This window comes from Phalangium opilio, unplaced genomic scaffold (assembly GCF_054372755.1).
Source record: "Phalangium opilio isolate 3A_F unplaced genomic scaffold, DU_Popi_V2 ptg000487l_1, whole genome shotgun sequence".
Lineage (NCBI taxonomy): Eukaryota > Metazoa > Arthropoda > Arachnida > Opiliones > Phalangiidae > Phalangium > Phalangium opilio.
Genome location: NW_028324237.1, coordinates 147,643 through 166,264, shown reverse-complemented (window position 1 = coordinate 166,264; position 18,622 = coordinate 147,643). Strand labels below are relative to the sequence as shown.

Genomic DNA, 18,622 nt, shown 5'->3' with positions numbered 1-18,622 from the left:
ATATTTTTAGATTTTGTAAAGAGATTAAATTTTATTTTCATTTTTTCGAAAGTGAAAGTTAAATCCATTAACGAATGATTAAATTTATGCAATTCTTCAATAACTACGTTAATATATAATAACTTTATCACATTAACAGTATAACTAATACGGGGATCACCATTAATATAATAGAAGTAATCATCATTGCCATTTTTATCCTTTATGATCAAACGGGTGTTAAATTCATACAAAAGTTTTATAATTGCTGTGTTTAATACCGATTCAACACTCGCTTGATCGTGACACACATACCCTAAAACGTACGCTGCTTGACTCGAATGTTGACATTGATCAAGTTCATGAGGGTTGTATTTATGTAAACGTCCTAGTTTACACTCCGTAGTCAAGATGTAACGTCCGCAATCCCTGGTATCGATCGAGACTACATCTCTCCAAAAATCATATCGGTTACGAGATACTTTAACAATGTTGTTGATCCACAAGTTTTTTAACATTTCACTGTGTACAAGTTGAGCAATAGCATACTTCGATATTAGATTGTTTCCTTCAAACTTTTTACGATTGTCCTCAATTTCGATCAGGCATAACGTACCTAACCGAGGTATCGCGTTCGCAGCTTGTGATTTAATACAAAAAGCTTCGCCACACGCGTAACTCGAAAATCGATAATTTATATTGTTACTTGAACCAAAAACCATGTGATGCATGCATTCTCCAAACCCGGAATCCATTTTTTGAATTTTTATTTCACTAAAAGGTAAATGATGGTTCACTATCTTGCAAATCCTTACCAATCCCAATCTTCACCTTCAAGTTCTTGGAAAGATGGATTGGCATTTTGAAAATCTTCGTAAGATTTATAGGTGGCATTCTTTGAAAAAATCACTTCATACACGTTATCAATGGATACATTGTCACGAAAGTGACCGGTTTTACAAAAAGAGTATCGAACCTTAAAAAATGTATCCCTAAATCTAGACAGTGTATTTGATAAGGATGATTTAGAGTAATTGCCGAACCGTAAAGAATCGATTACAACACTAATATATAACAGCTTCAAGAAATTTGAGCTGAAGCTGTTAGATGTTGCGTAATTCTTACGAAATGGGTTTTTATACGTCAACGTAGAGTTGCATTCGTAAATGATTTTAACAATCGCCGTGTTAATTACTGCTTGAACAGCCTCACTGTCGTGACAAACGTATCCCAGAACGTAGGCCGCCTCTTTTCGATGTTGACAACGCCAGTTTTGTTTGTTATAGTACTTATGAATCCGACCTAGTTTACACTCCGTTGTAGGGATGTAAATACCACAATCAACCGTATCGATTTGACATAATGAGTCAACTGTACAGAAAGTGACCCAAGATAGTTCTACAACATAACTCTCCCGCTTGTTTTTCAAAATTTCTTCGCAAACGAGTTTTCTAATCACTGTGTGAGTTATTTTATACTTTCGCGCAAATTTCTGACGATTGTCTTCAATTTCGATTAGACATAACGTCCCTAACCGAGGTACGTTATTTTTACAATCATGTTCAATAATATTTTTTTCATTAAAATTGTACGAATAAATTTCTCTCATTTTTTGGGGAAGCTACCCAAATAATAGTTTGGTTCCTCTTCACTGTCCCAGTATGAACACTCTTTTTCTTGGCGTTGAGCTTTGTAACAAAACTGGTTACAATTGATACAAAAAAAACTATTGTCCAGAATCGCGTAAGCGTTTTCAATATTGGTGATTAAAACTTTACCGTATTGTTTATAAATGGCTTTTTTAAATTTTTCACAATTATTGTTAACGCAGTAATGAATTTCACCACCAATAGATGAGAAACTAGCAATATCGTCTTTTTCACAAAAAAGACAGTTTAGATCCTGACCACTCTGTAACTCAGTTTGGCCTGTGGTATTTAATTCCGAAAATTGTTTTTCATTCAAGTCTGTGAAAAGTAATAATATCTTATAAGAAACACGCACGTTGTGAGGGCCTCTTTTAAAATTATACATTTATAATATGCACCCTTCTTAAAACGACTGATAAATATTTTTCGATAGGGACGCTCATTAATATGGACCCTTCTTTAAAATCGTTAATACATAAAAAACCAACAGTTAAATATATTTTTCTAAGAAAACCAGGGGATGACCTCGACGCTCATTACAAATTCCTAACTAGACTTCTTAAGCTAACAACCTTGAAAATTTCATATATAAACTGAACGGATTTCAAAGTTTCACATCATAACGCAAAAAACTTTAAGTTTGAAAATATCTTCAAAGTCTAGAGTACTACTAGAAAAATGTGTCCAGCAAAATCTTTTAACTCAAACGCTGTTCAACCGGTTGAGGAATTGTAAGTTATTTTAGCTAGCAAGTTAAAATTATTTTTTAATACCAGATCTATTTTATATATAGCGCTCTACCCCAACTCTGGGATATCGATGATGAATTGGAAGTAGAACCAATCATCATCCACGAGGAGCATGATATCCCAGATGGCATGGAGGAGGAAATAAACGAATTAATCGCGAATTTTAATATGTTCGCCGAAGCGGACGACCCGGATGTGGTCTCTACCGAATCATCCTCGGATGAAGAAACGTAAGGTTTTAAATAAGTTTGAGGAATTGTAAGATACCTAACAAGAAATTTTTAAAACAGCGAAAGCGAAGAACTTTACAACGCAATGATTCAAGAATACCCATGCATGCAAATTGATTTAAAGTAAAGCAAAATAAATTATTATCTAAAAATTAATAAACTAATACATGTTTTTTTACAGTCTTAAATATCCCTATCCAACATTGTGTTCTTGTTGTTTTTCCACCGAATTTAATTCTCATGTCATTTTTCGTACTACTGAATCCCGCTATATTTTATACTTTTGCGCTACTCCTAATTGCCCTCTTTTCCGAACTATCATCTGCCTTACCTGGGATCAGTCTAATTTCTATCCAATTAACATTTTCCTAGATACGTTTTTCCTTTCTAAATATAAAGCATACCGGCTTCCCGAATACGAAAAAGATCTACAAATTGACTTAAAGTAAGTTGTAAATGAGTCTTATTGTATATAAAAAACAAATTTTAACCTATTTTTATAGTTCTACCTACGATATTCCTACTCGCTGCCCTAATTGTTACTGCCGTTCTCCAAACCACTACACTATCAGGGAAACTGTCTGCGTTCCGGAACGACGTACAACTGTCTACAAGCTCTACTTCTGTCCTATTCGAGACTGTCCTTTATACCAACATCTCATCTGCTTCTCCTATCATCAAAAATATTATCCTGTTCATATTTTAAATAATTCTCATTTCTGTTTTCTTATTGATCGTAGACGCTTACCTAAATTATTATCTCAAATTAATTCTCAATAAAAATATATATATTATAACGAAACTTGTCTCTTATCTTTTTATATTAAGCTTAAACACTCTATAAGAATCCCCTCTCTTAAACAACCGTAGTGCCTTAAAAAGTAGTTAACCTTGACAACGCCTAATAATAATTCTTTTGAAATAGTAGATATCTCGGGGAAAACTTTATCATTTTCTTTTAACGCTTCATCCGAGAAAGTCTTTTAAAAAACATGGGTCTCCCAGAAGATAATCCTCAGCCGCAGTTACAGGAGATGGACTTTCTGTAAGCTAAAAGTTTACTAGTTGTTTTTAAGCTTCTAGTTTCTTAAGAGTGTTTTTTATAGAACCCAAGTACCGTTAGAAATTACCGCAGCTTTAGCGAGAGAAAGGGCATCTGCAGGGTAAGTGATATTTTTACCATTAAAAAGTATAGTTAAGTAAAAGTAGCTATGTATTTTAGAATCTTCGAAACTCATTCATACGCATTCGTACCGTGTTGCGTTTGTAAAGGAAGAGAGGTTTCTGAAATCGATAGAAATATTACAAAGGCTTTCTATTGTAGAACTCTATCCTGTCCCCGATATAATAAGATAGTGGGTATTTGCATCCCCGTTTTTATGTTTAATATTCATTACCCCTGTCGCGGCCATCCCGATGATTTTAATACGGCATTTATGGAAATGTTTGATTATCCTTTAAATGTTTAACTCTTTTTCTAAAAAAAAATATTAACTTTTTTCCAAATATATACCATTTATTATTGTTGTATTTTAATTTTACATGTTATTAAAAGATTTTTTAAAATTCAATTAAACAGTACGAAATCATTTGTTGAATGCTTAAAACACATTGAATATTTTGAGGATTACGTAAATTATTTTCGAAAGATTTTAACAGCTCGGTTAAATTTAACGTGCTGCAAAATGCGTGTAAGGTAGTTTTATACTCGCGTTTAACATCCAATAGTTTTTTTTTCAAAATCACCCAAAAGAATTCGAAAGGTGAGTAGCATATTTTTTATGAAAATTCTTTGATTAATAATAAAGTTAATATGGGTTGAAATAAACCCGTTCATGGGGTCTTGCATAATAAGCGTAAATACTTCGGGTTTAATTGTTACTGGAACGCTTTCGTCATACGTAAAGACAAGACCCAAACTCGTAATAGATATATAGATGTTCTGACAACGATAAAATTTAATTGACGATTTCTGCATACAGGCCGCGAATTCAGATTTACGTTTGTTCAAGATGTACCATATTTTATACGGTATTAAAATAAAGTTTCCACTTTCAACAATAACTGTTGGTTCTACGTCTCTTCCCCGCGGACAAACAGTTACCGTTACATCGCTTTTTGTTAAGTGTAAGTTCAAATCGCGAAACATAGCCATATTTTTATAAAAATAGTATTACTCACAACACATCACGGGTATTTTTATTCAGGAACGAGCAGTGCAGTTTCAAACATTTACTTTCGATTGACTTTCCTAACAAAAACTCGGGGTCTTTTTATAGTAAAATATCTCCACTTAAAAATTCCATAATATTACCCTTAAGCGATAGAAATTCTTATACCTGATAATTACGAGAAAATAAAAACCTTGGGAGAATTCACACGTGATTTTTGAAAGTATAATTATCTACGAGAGTTTTTGACCCTTCGCCCTTTTTCCAAAAATATCATCCATTTTAAGATCGGAGCACCTTTCCCCCGAAAAATCCCTGTTTAAATTCCCACACTTTTTCGTTTTTTATAAAACCATTAAATACCAATTAAAGCTTTCCATCTGTGTAGGATGTGTGTTGGAAAGCGTCTTTAGCCTTCTACATAAACTCCACCCAGACCAATTTGATCGAAGCAAAAAATACTTCTCGGTAATTACACCCAGGTGCATCGTATAAAAAAGCAATTATTTTTTTGATACAATGTAATTTAAAAAATATATTTTGTAACCTAGGGGAATTCAGGTGTTCCAATCGTATATCTAATATCATTAAAAAGTATACCCGCAGCCAGATAAAAAAAGCAATTATTTTTGATACATTGTAATACAAAAAATATATTTTACAACCTAAAAGTATCATTAAGTATAATTAACGACTAGAATTCTCGGTAAATTACTTTTAAAAAATATATTTGATAACCTAGGGGTATCCAGGTGTTTGAAATCGTTAAAAAAGTATACCCGCAGCCAGCTAAAAAAGCAATTATTTTTGTTACATTGTATATACCTAGAGTATCATTAAGTATAATTAACGACGAGAATTCAAAATATATTTTATAATCAAGAGGTATCATTAAGTATAATTAACGACGAGAATTCAAAATATATTTTATAACCAAGAGGTATCATTAAGTATCATTAACGACGAGAATTCAAAATATATTTTTATAACCAAGAGGTATCGTATAATTATCCATGAGAATTCTAACTTTTAAAAATTTTATAGAGGCTATAATTATCTACGAGAATTCCTATCGTAATTATTACTGGGGAAAAAATATTTTTAACCGTATAATTAGGCGTTCCCCGCGCGCCGGCGCGCGGGGACGCCGTGTGTCACCCCCCTCCCCCGGGGGCGGCGGGGACGGTGTATATAAGGGCTCGGGATTTTCGGATATTTTATTCGTTCTTCACTCGACGTTCGTTATGGCATCTTCATCTTCACTCGGTAAGCGAAAACTTAATATATCAGATGATGAGGAGGAAATAGATATTTTTGAGCAAATTAAAAACGTTAAAGAGGAAAATACTATCGAAAAAACCGGCATTGTCCCTCGATACGATATTAAACGAGGTTTAGCTAGTTACGTGACTTCATTACCAGCGTCGCGTGACGATTTTTATTTCGATATTCAAATATACAAGTACGAGGATATAAAAGATAGAGATAATAAAGATATTTGGCAATGCGATGGAAGAAGATTAAGATTTGTCGCGTCTAAAGATAGCGTCGAATGTAAACAAATTCGATCTATCGTGAACAAGATCGCCAAGCATATCATCGATAATCCCGACAAGATCACGAAAAATTATTCGTTTTTTAACAAAAACGAATAATTAATCAATATGGAATCCCAATATCTATTACTCGTATATCTATTGACGTATTTATATATACTATATACCCAATATATCAATTACTACTACTATTTAATATAAAAAAGAAGACAATTATTACGTGGTGGATGGGATGGATATGAGACTCGAAGTTAATAGATTATCTACGTTCAAGATATGGTCTGTCGAAGGTATTAGCGTGGATGACATGGCAGCCAGCGGTTTTTATTGCATTAGTCCTAAAACCGTTCGTTGTTTTTCTTGCCTTACCGCCTTGACTGGATGGAGAGCCGACAATCATCCATTGGCTGTTCATGGCCTCGAACAACCGTTATGCAGATTTATTCTTGGGGATGGAAAGAGGTGTGGAAACGTCCCTATCATTGGACGTAATTTTTTCGAGGAAATTGAAAGGAAATACTCGGGACCGGAAAATCATCGCACCGGACCACGACTATCACCTTACGTGGCCATGTTACAACACAGAGTCGAAAACGATTTAAAAGAAAAAGAAGAAAAACGAAAAAAAAATATATAAAACTCTAAACAATTTGATAAACTTACTCATTTTAAGATGAGTAGTTCGAGCGATTCCGAAAATGAAGAACCGCTAAATTTAAGCGTTAAAGCTAATCCTAAACAATTTTATACTTGCGAAAAAATATTAGATAAAAAATCAAGAAAATACAAATGTAATCAAGTAGAATGTAAAATTAAATTTAAAAATTTAGAACGTATTAAATTAACCGAAGTAAACGAAACGTTTGTTAGTATAATTAATTCCATACTCTTTGAATTATTACGCAACCAGCAAGGATATAATAGAGTTAGATTTTGTATTCGTTCGGATGAGTTGGATAGTCCGATAAATTTAAGGTTTATGAATATTAATGAATTAACGGCTGAAAGAGTAATAGGAGCTATAAGTCAAGTTGCCCAATCAAATCGAAATTTCCATTTACAAAGCTCTTTAGTTTTTGACGTTATTTTTTTACATTGCGACGTACCCGTTGGACGTCGATCAAAATCGTTAAAAAATAGAAATATAGTAATTTTGGATACGTTTATAAAAACGAGTCCAAATTATATTTACATTGACAATACCGATAACTTATGTTTTGGAAGAGCTTTGGTGATAGGAATTTATTTGGCTGATAAGAGATTCGAAAAGAATACGAATGAAAAGTATCAAACAACGAACGAGTCAATTAATTATTTTAGAAAGATAAAAAAATGTAATCACCCCCTCCAAAAAGAAAAAGCGGAGCAACTATATAAAAACGCTAATATTTCTCCGGATACCGTTAATTTATTAGATATTCAAAATTTTCAAACTTACTTAAACGAATATCAAATTATTATATTCAGAGCTGATAATTTAGAAAAATATTTTGTCGGACCTTTCAAGGAAAAACAAATTTTTCTATTGTTAGTTAATGATCACGTGCATGTAGTTAAGGAATTGCATACAATGTTTGGCGGTATATCTTATTGTTCTAAATGTTTAAAAGTATTTCACGGAACTAATCAAAAGAATAATCACTTTTGCGAAACTCGAGTTAAATGTAGTAGATGTAGAACTTTAAATGTATTCCACGAAGATAAACTAATTAAACCTGTTAAATGTCGAAAATGCCATCGTTATTTTAAAGGAGAAGAATGTTTGAATTTTCATATATCTAACGGAACGTGCGATAACTTTAAAAGGTGTTTAAAATGTGGACTAGAACTGAAAGAAAAACACTCTTGCTCGAAACCATGTAAAAACTGTTTACGCGTACACGAGAGGAACCGTTGTTACGTTATGCCTCTTTCGAGAACGTACGAAAAAACCAGATATTGTTATTTCGATACCGAATCAATCGTTAAAAATAACGAACACGTCCCTGTCTTACTCGTAAGCGCTATGCAAGAAAATGAAGGGAACAATTACGAGTACGAGATATTTCGGGGGTTCGACTGCGTCGATAAATTTCTAAATTATTTATTCCGGACGAAAGAAATGGTTTTCCAACACGCGACAAAACGGCTTAAAGCAACTAAACCGGTTTTTGAAAATATTACGTTGTTAGCCCATAACAGTAAAGGTTTCGATTCGTTCTTTATTCTTCGTGGGTTATTAAAATTGAACATCATACCGGATATTGTTTTTGACGGAAGCAAAATGTTGGCCATTTTTTTGAAAAATCAAAAAATGAAATTTATCGACTCTTTCAATTTCGTCTCGCAACCATTAAGATCGTTCCCCGCGACGTTTTCTTTGGGCGAAAATAGAAAAGAATTTTTCCCTTACATATTCCACACCGAAGAAACTTTGGATTATGTCGGTCCACTACCGCCGAAAGAGTATTTTCAACCGGAACATATGAAAGAAAAAGATTATAAAGATTTTCTCGAATGGTACGCGACGAAATCGAGACAATCGGTCTATAATTTACGCGAAGAACTGGAATATTATACTATCATGGATGTTAAGGTTTTACAACAGGGTATGGATAAATTTAGACAATTGTTCGAGAAGGAAACTGGTTTCGATGTTTTAAATATGAACGCTTTAACCATAGCGGGGGCCTGCACGAATATTTTCCTTCATAAATACTTGGAAGAATTTACGCTCGGAGTAGTACCGTGTAACGGCTACAGGAATAACTACAATCAAAGCAAATCTGCTTTAAAATGGTTGGCGTGGGAAGAAAAAGAACGCGGAATAAAAATTCAATCGGTTCTCTCGTTGGAAGGGGAAAAAAGATTGGACGATACCCGGTAGATGGTTATTCTTCTCAACCCGAAATAATATTTCAATTTGACGGAGATTTTATTCACGGATGTCCGAAACATACGACAGGAGGCGAATGGAATCCGTTATTGCAAGATACGTTTAAAAATTTATACGAGAGAACTCTGGATCGAGATGATGATATCATGTGTAATGCACCGAACGCTGAATATGTTAGAATATGGAGTTGCGAGTTTGACGAAATGTTGAAAAACAGAATCGAGGTAAGAAAGTTTTGCGATTCGTTACACTTTCGAGATCCGATAGGGCCAAGATCGGCATTATACGGTGGTCGTACTGAATGCTTCAGGCTGTATCATAAAACCAAACCAAACGAAAAAATTCTATATTACGATGTTTGAAGTTTGTACCCCTTTGTATGTAAAAACAGAGACTATCCTAAAAATCACCCGGAGATTATTACGAGAGATTTTTCATTCGATTTAAATCATTACTTTGGGTTAATGTCTTGTAAAATATTAGCTCCGAAAGACGCTTACATACCGGCATTACCAATTCGAACCAGAAAAAAACTATTTTTCGCTTTGTGTCGTACTTGCGTGGAAAACGATATACAAACAGCCTGCGGGCATAACGACTCCGAGCGCGCTTTCGAAGGGATTTGGCCCACCCCGGAAATATACATGGCGGTCGAAACCGGTTACGTTATATTGGAAATCTTCGAGGTTCACCATTACCCCGAAAGGTACACCTATATCAAGGATAAAGATCCTGGTTTTTTCGGAAGTTACATTAATACATTTTTGAAACTAAAAATCCAAAACTCTGGTTGGCCTCGCAACGTTACCACCGACGAGGAAAAAACGGAATATTTAAGACTAATTAAAGAACGAGAAGATATCGAGATTAGACCCGAAGATGTAACAAACAATTCAGCTCTACGCGCGTTGGCGAAATTAGCTTTAAACTCGTTATGGGGTCGACATTGTTTAAACAACGATAAACCAAAATCGGTTTTCGTCAAGGATTATCAAGATTTCATTAAAATTATAATGGATCCGACATTGGAATTAACGGATATGCGGCCAATTAACGACGATGACGTTTGTTTAATGACCTACAAATTCAAAAAAGATTTTTGCCCGACATATTACAAAGGATCGGCGGTGTTGGGGAGTTTCGTTAGTTCGTACGGTCGGATGGAATTATTTCGAACTCTGAATAAATTAAAAGAAAGGGTTTTGTACTGCGATACGGATAGTATTATATTTATTCACAAAGAAAGTGACGAATTTCTTCAACCCGTCGGACAATTTATGGGTGATTGGACCGACGAAGTTCCAAATGGGTATATATCGGAATTCGTTACTTCGGGTCCGAAATCGTACAGTTACAAAACAAATACCGGGCATTGCGTTACGAAAATGAAAGGAATTTCGTTAAACAGGAAAAACGAACAGATAATTAACTTTGATTCGATCAAATCGGCTTTAGACACTCCGGGAACTAGTTACACTTTGGAAATCCCCTTTAACGTTGTGCGTGACAAAGCTCGCGCGAAACTACTTTTAGGAAATCTGAAAAAAAGTTTCGGCGTGACTTTTAATAAGAGAATAATCGCGGACAATTTTTTAACATATCCGTTTGGATGCTCGTTAAAGCAAGATGCATCGTGAAAGTCTACGTTTAAAATCATTTAACGGTCATTGGACTTCCAATTCGTCGGAGTTGGAAGTTATCCCCGCGGAACTAGCAGCGTCGGGTCTCTTTTACTTGAACGACGGTTTAAAAACCATGTGTTTCAGCTGTCATAACTTATTCGATTGGGGAGGATCGAATGAGACTAATCCTCACGAAGTGCATCAAAAACAAGCTCCATTTTGTAATTATATTCTCGGACTTGATATTACTAACGTGAGTCTGGCGGATGAAGAAGGGGAAAAGAGAAGATTAAAGGAAGAAATCGTGGAATATTTTGACGAATCCATCAAAACGTTTACGTCTAGTTTCGTCGATTTAATTCTCGAATCGTCGATAGATGCTTTCAACACGGAATTTCAACTCTAAAAGAAAAAAAGTGACTTTCGACGATATCCCCGTGGTTTTTATTATTCCGTACGAAGATCGCGTTAATTGGAGAGAAATAAACAAACTCCATTTTCAAAAACGGATTGACGATTTTAATAAACTTTTTGAGAAATGTTTGATGCTTGTAGAATAAAATTCCAAGCCCCCATGCAAATTTTACTGGCCGGTAGTACTATGGCTGGTAAAACGACGTGGATATTTAACCTTTTGAAACACGCCCATTGTTTGATCGAACCACCTCCGAACAGGATAGTGTACTGTTATAAAGAATATCAACCGAAATTTGACATTGCGAAAAAAGAAATTAAAAACATTGAATTTATGGAAGGACTCCCCCCGAATGATTCTTCCTTTTGGGATGAAAGTATTAATAATTTTCTAATAATAGATGATCTGGCATTCTCTTGTTATAATAGTTCCCATATCGCTAATATATTTTGCGTCGGCTCTCATCATAAAAATTTATCCGTCGCTCTTTTAACTCAAAATCTTTTTGGTCAAGGTAAAGAGAGTCGAACCATTAGTCTTAACTCTTCGTACATAATTGTTTTTAAAAATCCGCGAGACGGGTCTCAAATAACTTACTTGAGCAGACAAATATTTCCGAATAATAAAAACCTCGTAACTAGAGCGTATGATTTTGTTACCAAGGGTACTCCCTATTCTTACTTGTGTATCGATTTAAAACAAAACATTCACGATGATTTGCGTTTAAGAACAAATATTTTTCCGCATGAAGGAAATATGATTATTGTATCCGATGACAAATAAAATCTGTATATAAAACTATTTATCGTTTCCGTATGTCTTTTATTTCGCGTTGGAACGTTCGAGGAGTTGGAATGGTTAAGAGAAAGCGTAAATCGAGTTTGTTAAAAAAAGTATTAAAAAGAAATTTTAAACGAAAAATTCGAAAGAGAGGACGTCATCCGTTACACAGACATTTACCATTTTTTCGTGGATTGGTACGCGCCAGTCAAAGTGGCGGAGGAAAATTAACCAAGGTACTGAAAAAAGCCAAGCAAAGTCAAATCAAAGCCGTTCACAACACGTTTTTTAATTTGTTAAAGGGAAATATTCCTTTACCCGAAAAGGATAGAATTTATATTAAAAAACATCGAGTATATATAAGAAAAATCGCTAATAAAAGAGGTCTGGCTAAAAACAAACGGAAACTTCTTATAAAACAGGCGGGAGGATTTTTACCCGGGTTAATAGCTGCTTTGGTACCGACCTTGATATCTACCATCACTTCATTAGCGAGATGAAACGAATGGTATTACTACCCGAATCCGCTGTTTTATCGGGAGCTGAAAAAGAAGCGACAGAGTTGGATCGTGAAATGAGTCGGATTTTAAAACAAAACACCTCTTCGGAGGATAAACTTCGACATTATTTATTAACTTTACAAAAGTATTTGACTATGAAGAGCCTGATAGAACCTCCTAGCGTCAACGTTGCAAATATTCCACCAGTTTTCCAAGTTCAACAACAACAACCCGTTCAACAATCCTTTCAACCACCGCAATTTCTAACACCTAATCCGTTTCAAGTACAGCCGCCTTCGCAACAACAATCACCTCAAGGGACCCCCCTGGCCCTCTCAAGGTCAACACCGAGGTCACCCTCGAGTGTGCCCTCGACGATTAGGAAGTCATTCCCACGGCCTAAACTCACGTCGACTCCGAAAACGAAGAGACATCGACGATATACCAGAGGTATACCGGAGGAGGAGGGTGATAATGGTGATGATGGTGACGGTCATCCTTATCGCCCGAGACGTCTCCTTACTGGTATGAAATTGCGAAAAGTCAAAACACCGATAAAATGGTCTAAATGAAAATGTACCAATTTTTTAAAAAAATAAAAAAATATTTTATTTCATTTTTTCTCTTGATTCAATAAATGTATACACATATTTAACATAATAATCACGTCGTTGTAAGGTTTATCTTTCACGTCGTACAATTCTCGTATTATTTCATTATAGGAAAATCCGTAACACAAACTTGTTAAAACAAAAATAACGTGTCCCCCGCATGTAAATGAACTATTCGGTTGTATTTGACAATTATTGTAATACCAATTGAAAGCGTAGCTTGATAGATTAAAACCGTAATAACTAGGGTCTTTACCGTACGAGCAAAAGAAATAACCGTTATCGTTAGTATCGATATAGACTCCTAACCAATGCAATCCTTCGTTTGAGGATGGTTCCGAATTGACCACGAAACAATAGGGTTTCCGTTCTGGTGGGTCGGGTAAAATATCTTTCGGGAACACTCCTATGAAGTAGGGTCTCGTTCGAGGATCTGTGCTTAAAAAAGGTTTAATTCTTCCGTATTCATTTAGCAACTTTTTGTAATTCCGGCTCGTAGAATGATCCTTTTATTATTTCGTCGTTTTCGTCTTTTATTATGTAAGCAGTTGGAGTACGTAGTAGTACTTTATGTACGACAAAAATTTCACTCGTCCAATATCCAGTGTATCCTTTACCAAAGGCACCTTTGTCGGACGTAATTCTCACCAAATCACCCTTGCGTAATTTTGGCTTGTTGCTTGTACGTTTCTTCTTGTAGTATAATCGTTTCCATATTAAATGTTCGTTATTTATATTTACGTTTTTCGGAGCTATACCGATTGTTGAATGAACAGTGGCGTTATATCCATTTACAATTTTTTGTAAATGTTTCGTGTAATTATAATTGTTATTTCTCGTCATTAATCGAAACATTCGCGTTTTCAATGTTCTATTCCATCTTTCTATCATGGCGCATTTTAAATTACCGTAACTAGCGTACCAATGGATATCCTTACTTTTAAGATAGGCTTGCACTTTTTTGTTTTTAAACTCGCTTCCTTCGTCGGAATTTAACCTCGAAGGTGTACGTTGCTTAAAGATTGTACCGAGAGCTTTTATAATTTCTTTCGCCCCCTTTGTTTTTAACGGTAAAGCCCACGCGTATCTCGACAAGACGTCAATAACGGTTAGAATATAACGATATTTGTTATTGTAGTTGGATAATTGGGGTAAATCGATTAAATCGCATTGGAAAACCTCGTTCATACTAGTGACGTACGTTTGATTTCTAGGATATATTTTTCTTCTGGGTTTATGTTTCGTATACGCGGGCTGGGAAATCAACCATTGCTCGATATCTTCCTTTGATACATTTGGTAGAGCTTTTTGTAATTTTCTCACCGAACCTAAACTCGCGGGATGTTGCGGATCGTAATATATATTTTCGATTTAACGCGCTATTCGTTTACTAACCATCTTTGAAGGTATTTGGTTAATAAAGAAAAAAACCATCTGTGAATAAGCTTTTTATTTATCAAACGTAATTGTAAAAAACATCTCTTTTCAATTGCGTTACATTGTCGGTAATAATAAGAAATAATTGATCCAAATTTTCGTTCTTCTCTCCAAATCGTTTTTCAAACTCATTCTTCAGGTTCGTCTTATTTAACATCGATATCGCTTGTAGGATATTCAAGTCAGTATTCGAATGTGAGGTGCAGGATACGTGGTGCTCGATTTCGCCTTGGCAATTAAGATTACCGCAGCAGTTGGTGTTTTCCAGTAAATTTTCGGTAATGTCTCGTAAAATCATTGTTCTGAATAATTCCTTGGTATTGGCTTTTATTTCCAACTGCCGATCCAATTCCGGTTTTATTTGTTTCAATCGATTCCACGTGGTTTTATTTAAACAAAATCCTTTACACGTAGCCATCCACAGTAAATCGTAGCGATGAATATTCGAATTTTCGCATACGTATTGTCGAATGTCGATATACTTTGTTCCGGTTCCAGATACGTAACCTTCAACTTGAAAATTTTCCGGTAGGGTACTGTGGAAGCGAGGTAAGACGTCTTGGAAAAACAAGTTTATATAATCCACCAGCAACCATAAGTTTTGATATACTTTGTTACTAATAGTAACCATATACTCCGTTCTCGCATTATCGGAAATGGAAATAATTAGATCATCGCCAGCTTCGGCTATCTCGATAGTTTGTTTATCGGAGAGATTGTACTGTTGTTGTTTCATGATTTTCACGCGATCATTTGACGCTAATTCGTTGGAGACGTTTAATTTTATATTTCTTTCAACACCTTTTTAATTTCCTTAAAATCCCAACAATTTCCGACGATAGTTACGTGTCTTTTGTTATTTCTAACTGTTACGAGAAGATTATTATCTTTTCGAGTTGGAAAATAAACGTACTCGTCCATACTCTCACTCTAGTTTGTACAAAACGTTACGATCCCTCGTTATTAATAACTCGTTTTCAAACTCGGCGTATACTATGGCTGTTACCGCAAAAGTGAGTGGCCTTTTAAAACGTATAGTTAACCTTAAACTACCGTGTTTTTCTAAAGAACAGTGCTCGGCACTAGCCTGCTCTTCCGGAGTAAAGTCAACAGCGTATAGAGTGTTACCTCTAGGATAATCAAAAAGACTAATGTAGTTTCCTTTATTTTTCCCATACATATCTAGAGCCGTAAATAAGGTAGCGTATTCCCTACAGTAATGATCGTGAGTAAAATCCGGTGTGAAAGGTTGATCTGGATAATTTTTATTCCCTACTGTAACTGATAAAAAGTTTAAATCTAGGTGTTCGAAATAAAATGGATTTTGAGATAAAGCCCCATTGAAGGCTGATGTTTTAACGAATCCGATAATCATTCGATTAGGAATTCTACCTAAAAATAAGTTTTCTTTTATCGTGTCACTGTTCCCGGTTTCGATACTAAAATACTTTGCCACAGTTTGATTAATGGGATACACACACGGTGTTTTTTCCAAAACCATAGCATGGGCTAGCATAATTTCAGTGTTTGGTTTTATTTTCCGTACAAATAAAGAAGCTGATTTAATAACGATTTTATAATTATTAATTGGATCAGGAGGAGGAGGGTTACCACCTTGGGCCGGAGCAGCAGGAGGAGGAGGTTGGAAAATTATTGGAAAAGTATCCGCTGATCTAATAAATTTAAACTTTATATCAACGTTGTTCAATAAGAACTTGTTCATCTTACATACATCAACGTGTAATCTCCCTATCATTTCAAATATTTTAGATGCTCCGGTTCTGGTTCTTCTAGATTTCATTCCGTTATTCTCGGCATGGTGTGAATCGGTATTTGTTAGTTTTGTATCTTTGTAAAACATTTCTAATGCCAATTGCGTGTCTTTAGCTTCTTTCCCATAATTTAACATTGTTTCGAAATAAGCGACATATGGGGCTAAATTATTCACGACTTGAACCTGAGTATCGTTAAACATAACTTCTATTTGATCAAATAAACTCCATAAGGTTAAATTAGCCGGGCCGAGTTTATCACTTCCCGCGATAGCTTTCCATGTATTATCAGTTGTATCAAATCCTAATATTTGAGCCTTAACGTACAGTTTAATTTTTGAAGTGTCTATATAACTATCAGGTGTTCCGGGAATAAAAAATTCCAATGGACCACCATCCGTTATAGCATTAACAGTTTGTAGTTGTATGTCGTTACTGGCCACAATATTCAAATTAGAGACGGGTTTAGCGAACAAATCTAATTCTGACATCATTCCTTCTTTTTTGAATAACTTTATTTGTCAATGTTTAAGCGTAAACTAATTATTACTCGCGTATATTCCCTACTTTTATACTCCCCTTTGATTTTTATCGCGTCTTCTTTAAGCTAAAAAATCAGACTTCTTCCTTATTCTTTTCACTTTTCTCTTTCCTAGCTTACTGGCTCTTTTTCTTCTTTTACGCCTTCCACTCCCAAATTGCGCTTCTCCTATTTTATCAACCGCTTTATGTAATAAATTAGACCCCGCAATTTTAATATTCTTTTTGAAAGAGCTTTTAGGATCTGCTCCCGTTGATATATCACCAAACCATCTACTTCCGACACCTATCGCTTCTCGTCCAACAGCTTTTGCTGCTGGTTTGAGTATGGGGGTTATGAACCGAACTAAACTTTTAAATATCGATCCCAAACCATTTCCTCTTTGAAATACTGGCCCAACAAACGCCCCGCCGATTGTTGTAAATAATAATTATAATATCTATTCCGTACAGACATTAGTAATTACGGATCCTTCTAAAATGTAAAGTCGTAACAGTTTTTCCGAGTTTGAATGGAATTTTCGTTCCCGAATCTGTCTTTATATCAATCTACACTAAATTAAAATTGGGTGTACGTACTGGATAATAATTAATTGGATTGAATGTTAACACGTGAGGTTTATTATCTCGACTGTTTTCAGGTCTTGGAATTGTCCGTAAAAGCCCACCCCAAGAGTCACCTATTACCTGGGGGTATATGAGACTCGTATAAATGAATAAGGTTTGTACACCTCTATTTATATCTCCGAGATGTTTACTTTCCGTATTGTTCCTCAACGGAGTGTCTACTTGACTCTTATCAAATCCTAACATTAAACCTAATCCGGGATTATCTTTTGGAAATGTAATTGAAAAATAATCCATATATTTAGCCTCATTTGCAGTAATTTTATGCCATGGGGTATTGGTAAATACTAGTAGGTTCGTCTTTCGCTCCCTTAACTATATTTCCCAAATTACCACAACCGCCTTCCCCAATTTCGTACTCATAATCAAGATCCACCGATCTAACGACAAATTCATCAAAACAATCAGTTATGTTGTCCCACTTTGAAGGCATATTTATTTCCGACAAACCAACCTCCCAATTTCCATCCGATAAATTATACGTTGTAGGTAGTTCCGTCCTATAACTTGTTTTAGTATTTTCAGGATATAATTGCATGGAGGCATTACTTGGTAAAGTAATGTAAAAGCAATCGTAAGCGGGTGCTAACATTGCCATGTTTACTTGTCGAGTTATTCTTTGCTAATGACGTATTCATCAATTTACTAATTGCTTTATTAACATTTTTGATTGACAGGTGTGATAATACAAATTCTGAGCGCATATGCAAATTTTGATCATTTTCGGCATGGTTAAAAGTGGGATTTCTGAATTATGCAAATTTGGATCATTTTCGGCTAATTTGCATGCCTAAAAGTGTGGTAACTTACTACTCCCGGGTTCAAATCCCAGACGGACACGAGATTTTGCAGAAGTAATTTGGTGACTATTTAAATGCAACTAGTTATATTGTAGACCTACGAGTGTAGCATGTTTCAGTGTCATACATGGTCCGTTGGTCTAGGGGTATGATACTCGCTTCGGGTGTGAGTGGTCCCGGGTTCAAATCCTGGACGGACCCGAGGTTTGCAGAAGTATTTTGGTGACTATTTAAATGCAACTAGTTAAATTGTAGGACTACGAGTTGAGAATGTCTCGCTGTCATACATGATCCGTTGGTTTTGGGGTA

General features: G+C 35.1%; 2 protein-coding genes and 1 non-coding gene across 3 annotated transcripts; all 3 read left to right on the top strand.

Moving 5' to 3' along the window:
• Positions 1-2,306: 2,306 nt before the first annotated feature.
• Positions 2,307-3,440, top strand: LOC149592411 (uncharacterized). Its single transcript, XM_089861677.1, has 5 exons — positions 2,307-2,359; positions 2,422-2,607; positions 2,668-2,730; positions 2,789-3,052; positions 3,111-3,440. The coding sequence occupies exons 1-5, from the start codon at positions 2,307-2,309 to the stop codon at positions 3,385-3,387; spliced, it is 843 nt and encodes a 280-aa protein (XP_089717803.1). The 3' UTR covers positions 3,388-3,440.
• A 3,132-nt stretch (positions 3,441-6,572) lies between these two features.
• Positions 6,573-11,237, top strand: LOC149592410 (E3 ubiquitin-protein ligase XIAP-like). The gene is made up of 4 exons (XM_089861676.1): positions 6,573-6,822; positions 9,693-9,915; positions 10,432-10,554; positions 10,832-11,237. The coding sequence occupies exons 1-4, from the start codon at positions 6,573-6,575 to the stop codon at positions 11,235-11,237; spliced, it is 1,002 nt and encodes a 333-aa protein (XP_089717802.1).
• Positions 11,238-18,442: 7,205 nt separating this feature from the next.
• Positions 18,443-18,514, top strand: TRNAP-CGG (transfer RNA proline (anticodon CGG)). Its single transcript has one exon. It is a non-coding gene; the product is annotated as a tRNA-Pro (tRNA).
• Positions 18,515-18,622: the final 108 nt, after the last annotated feature.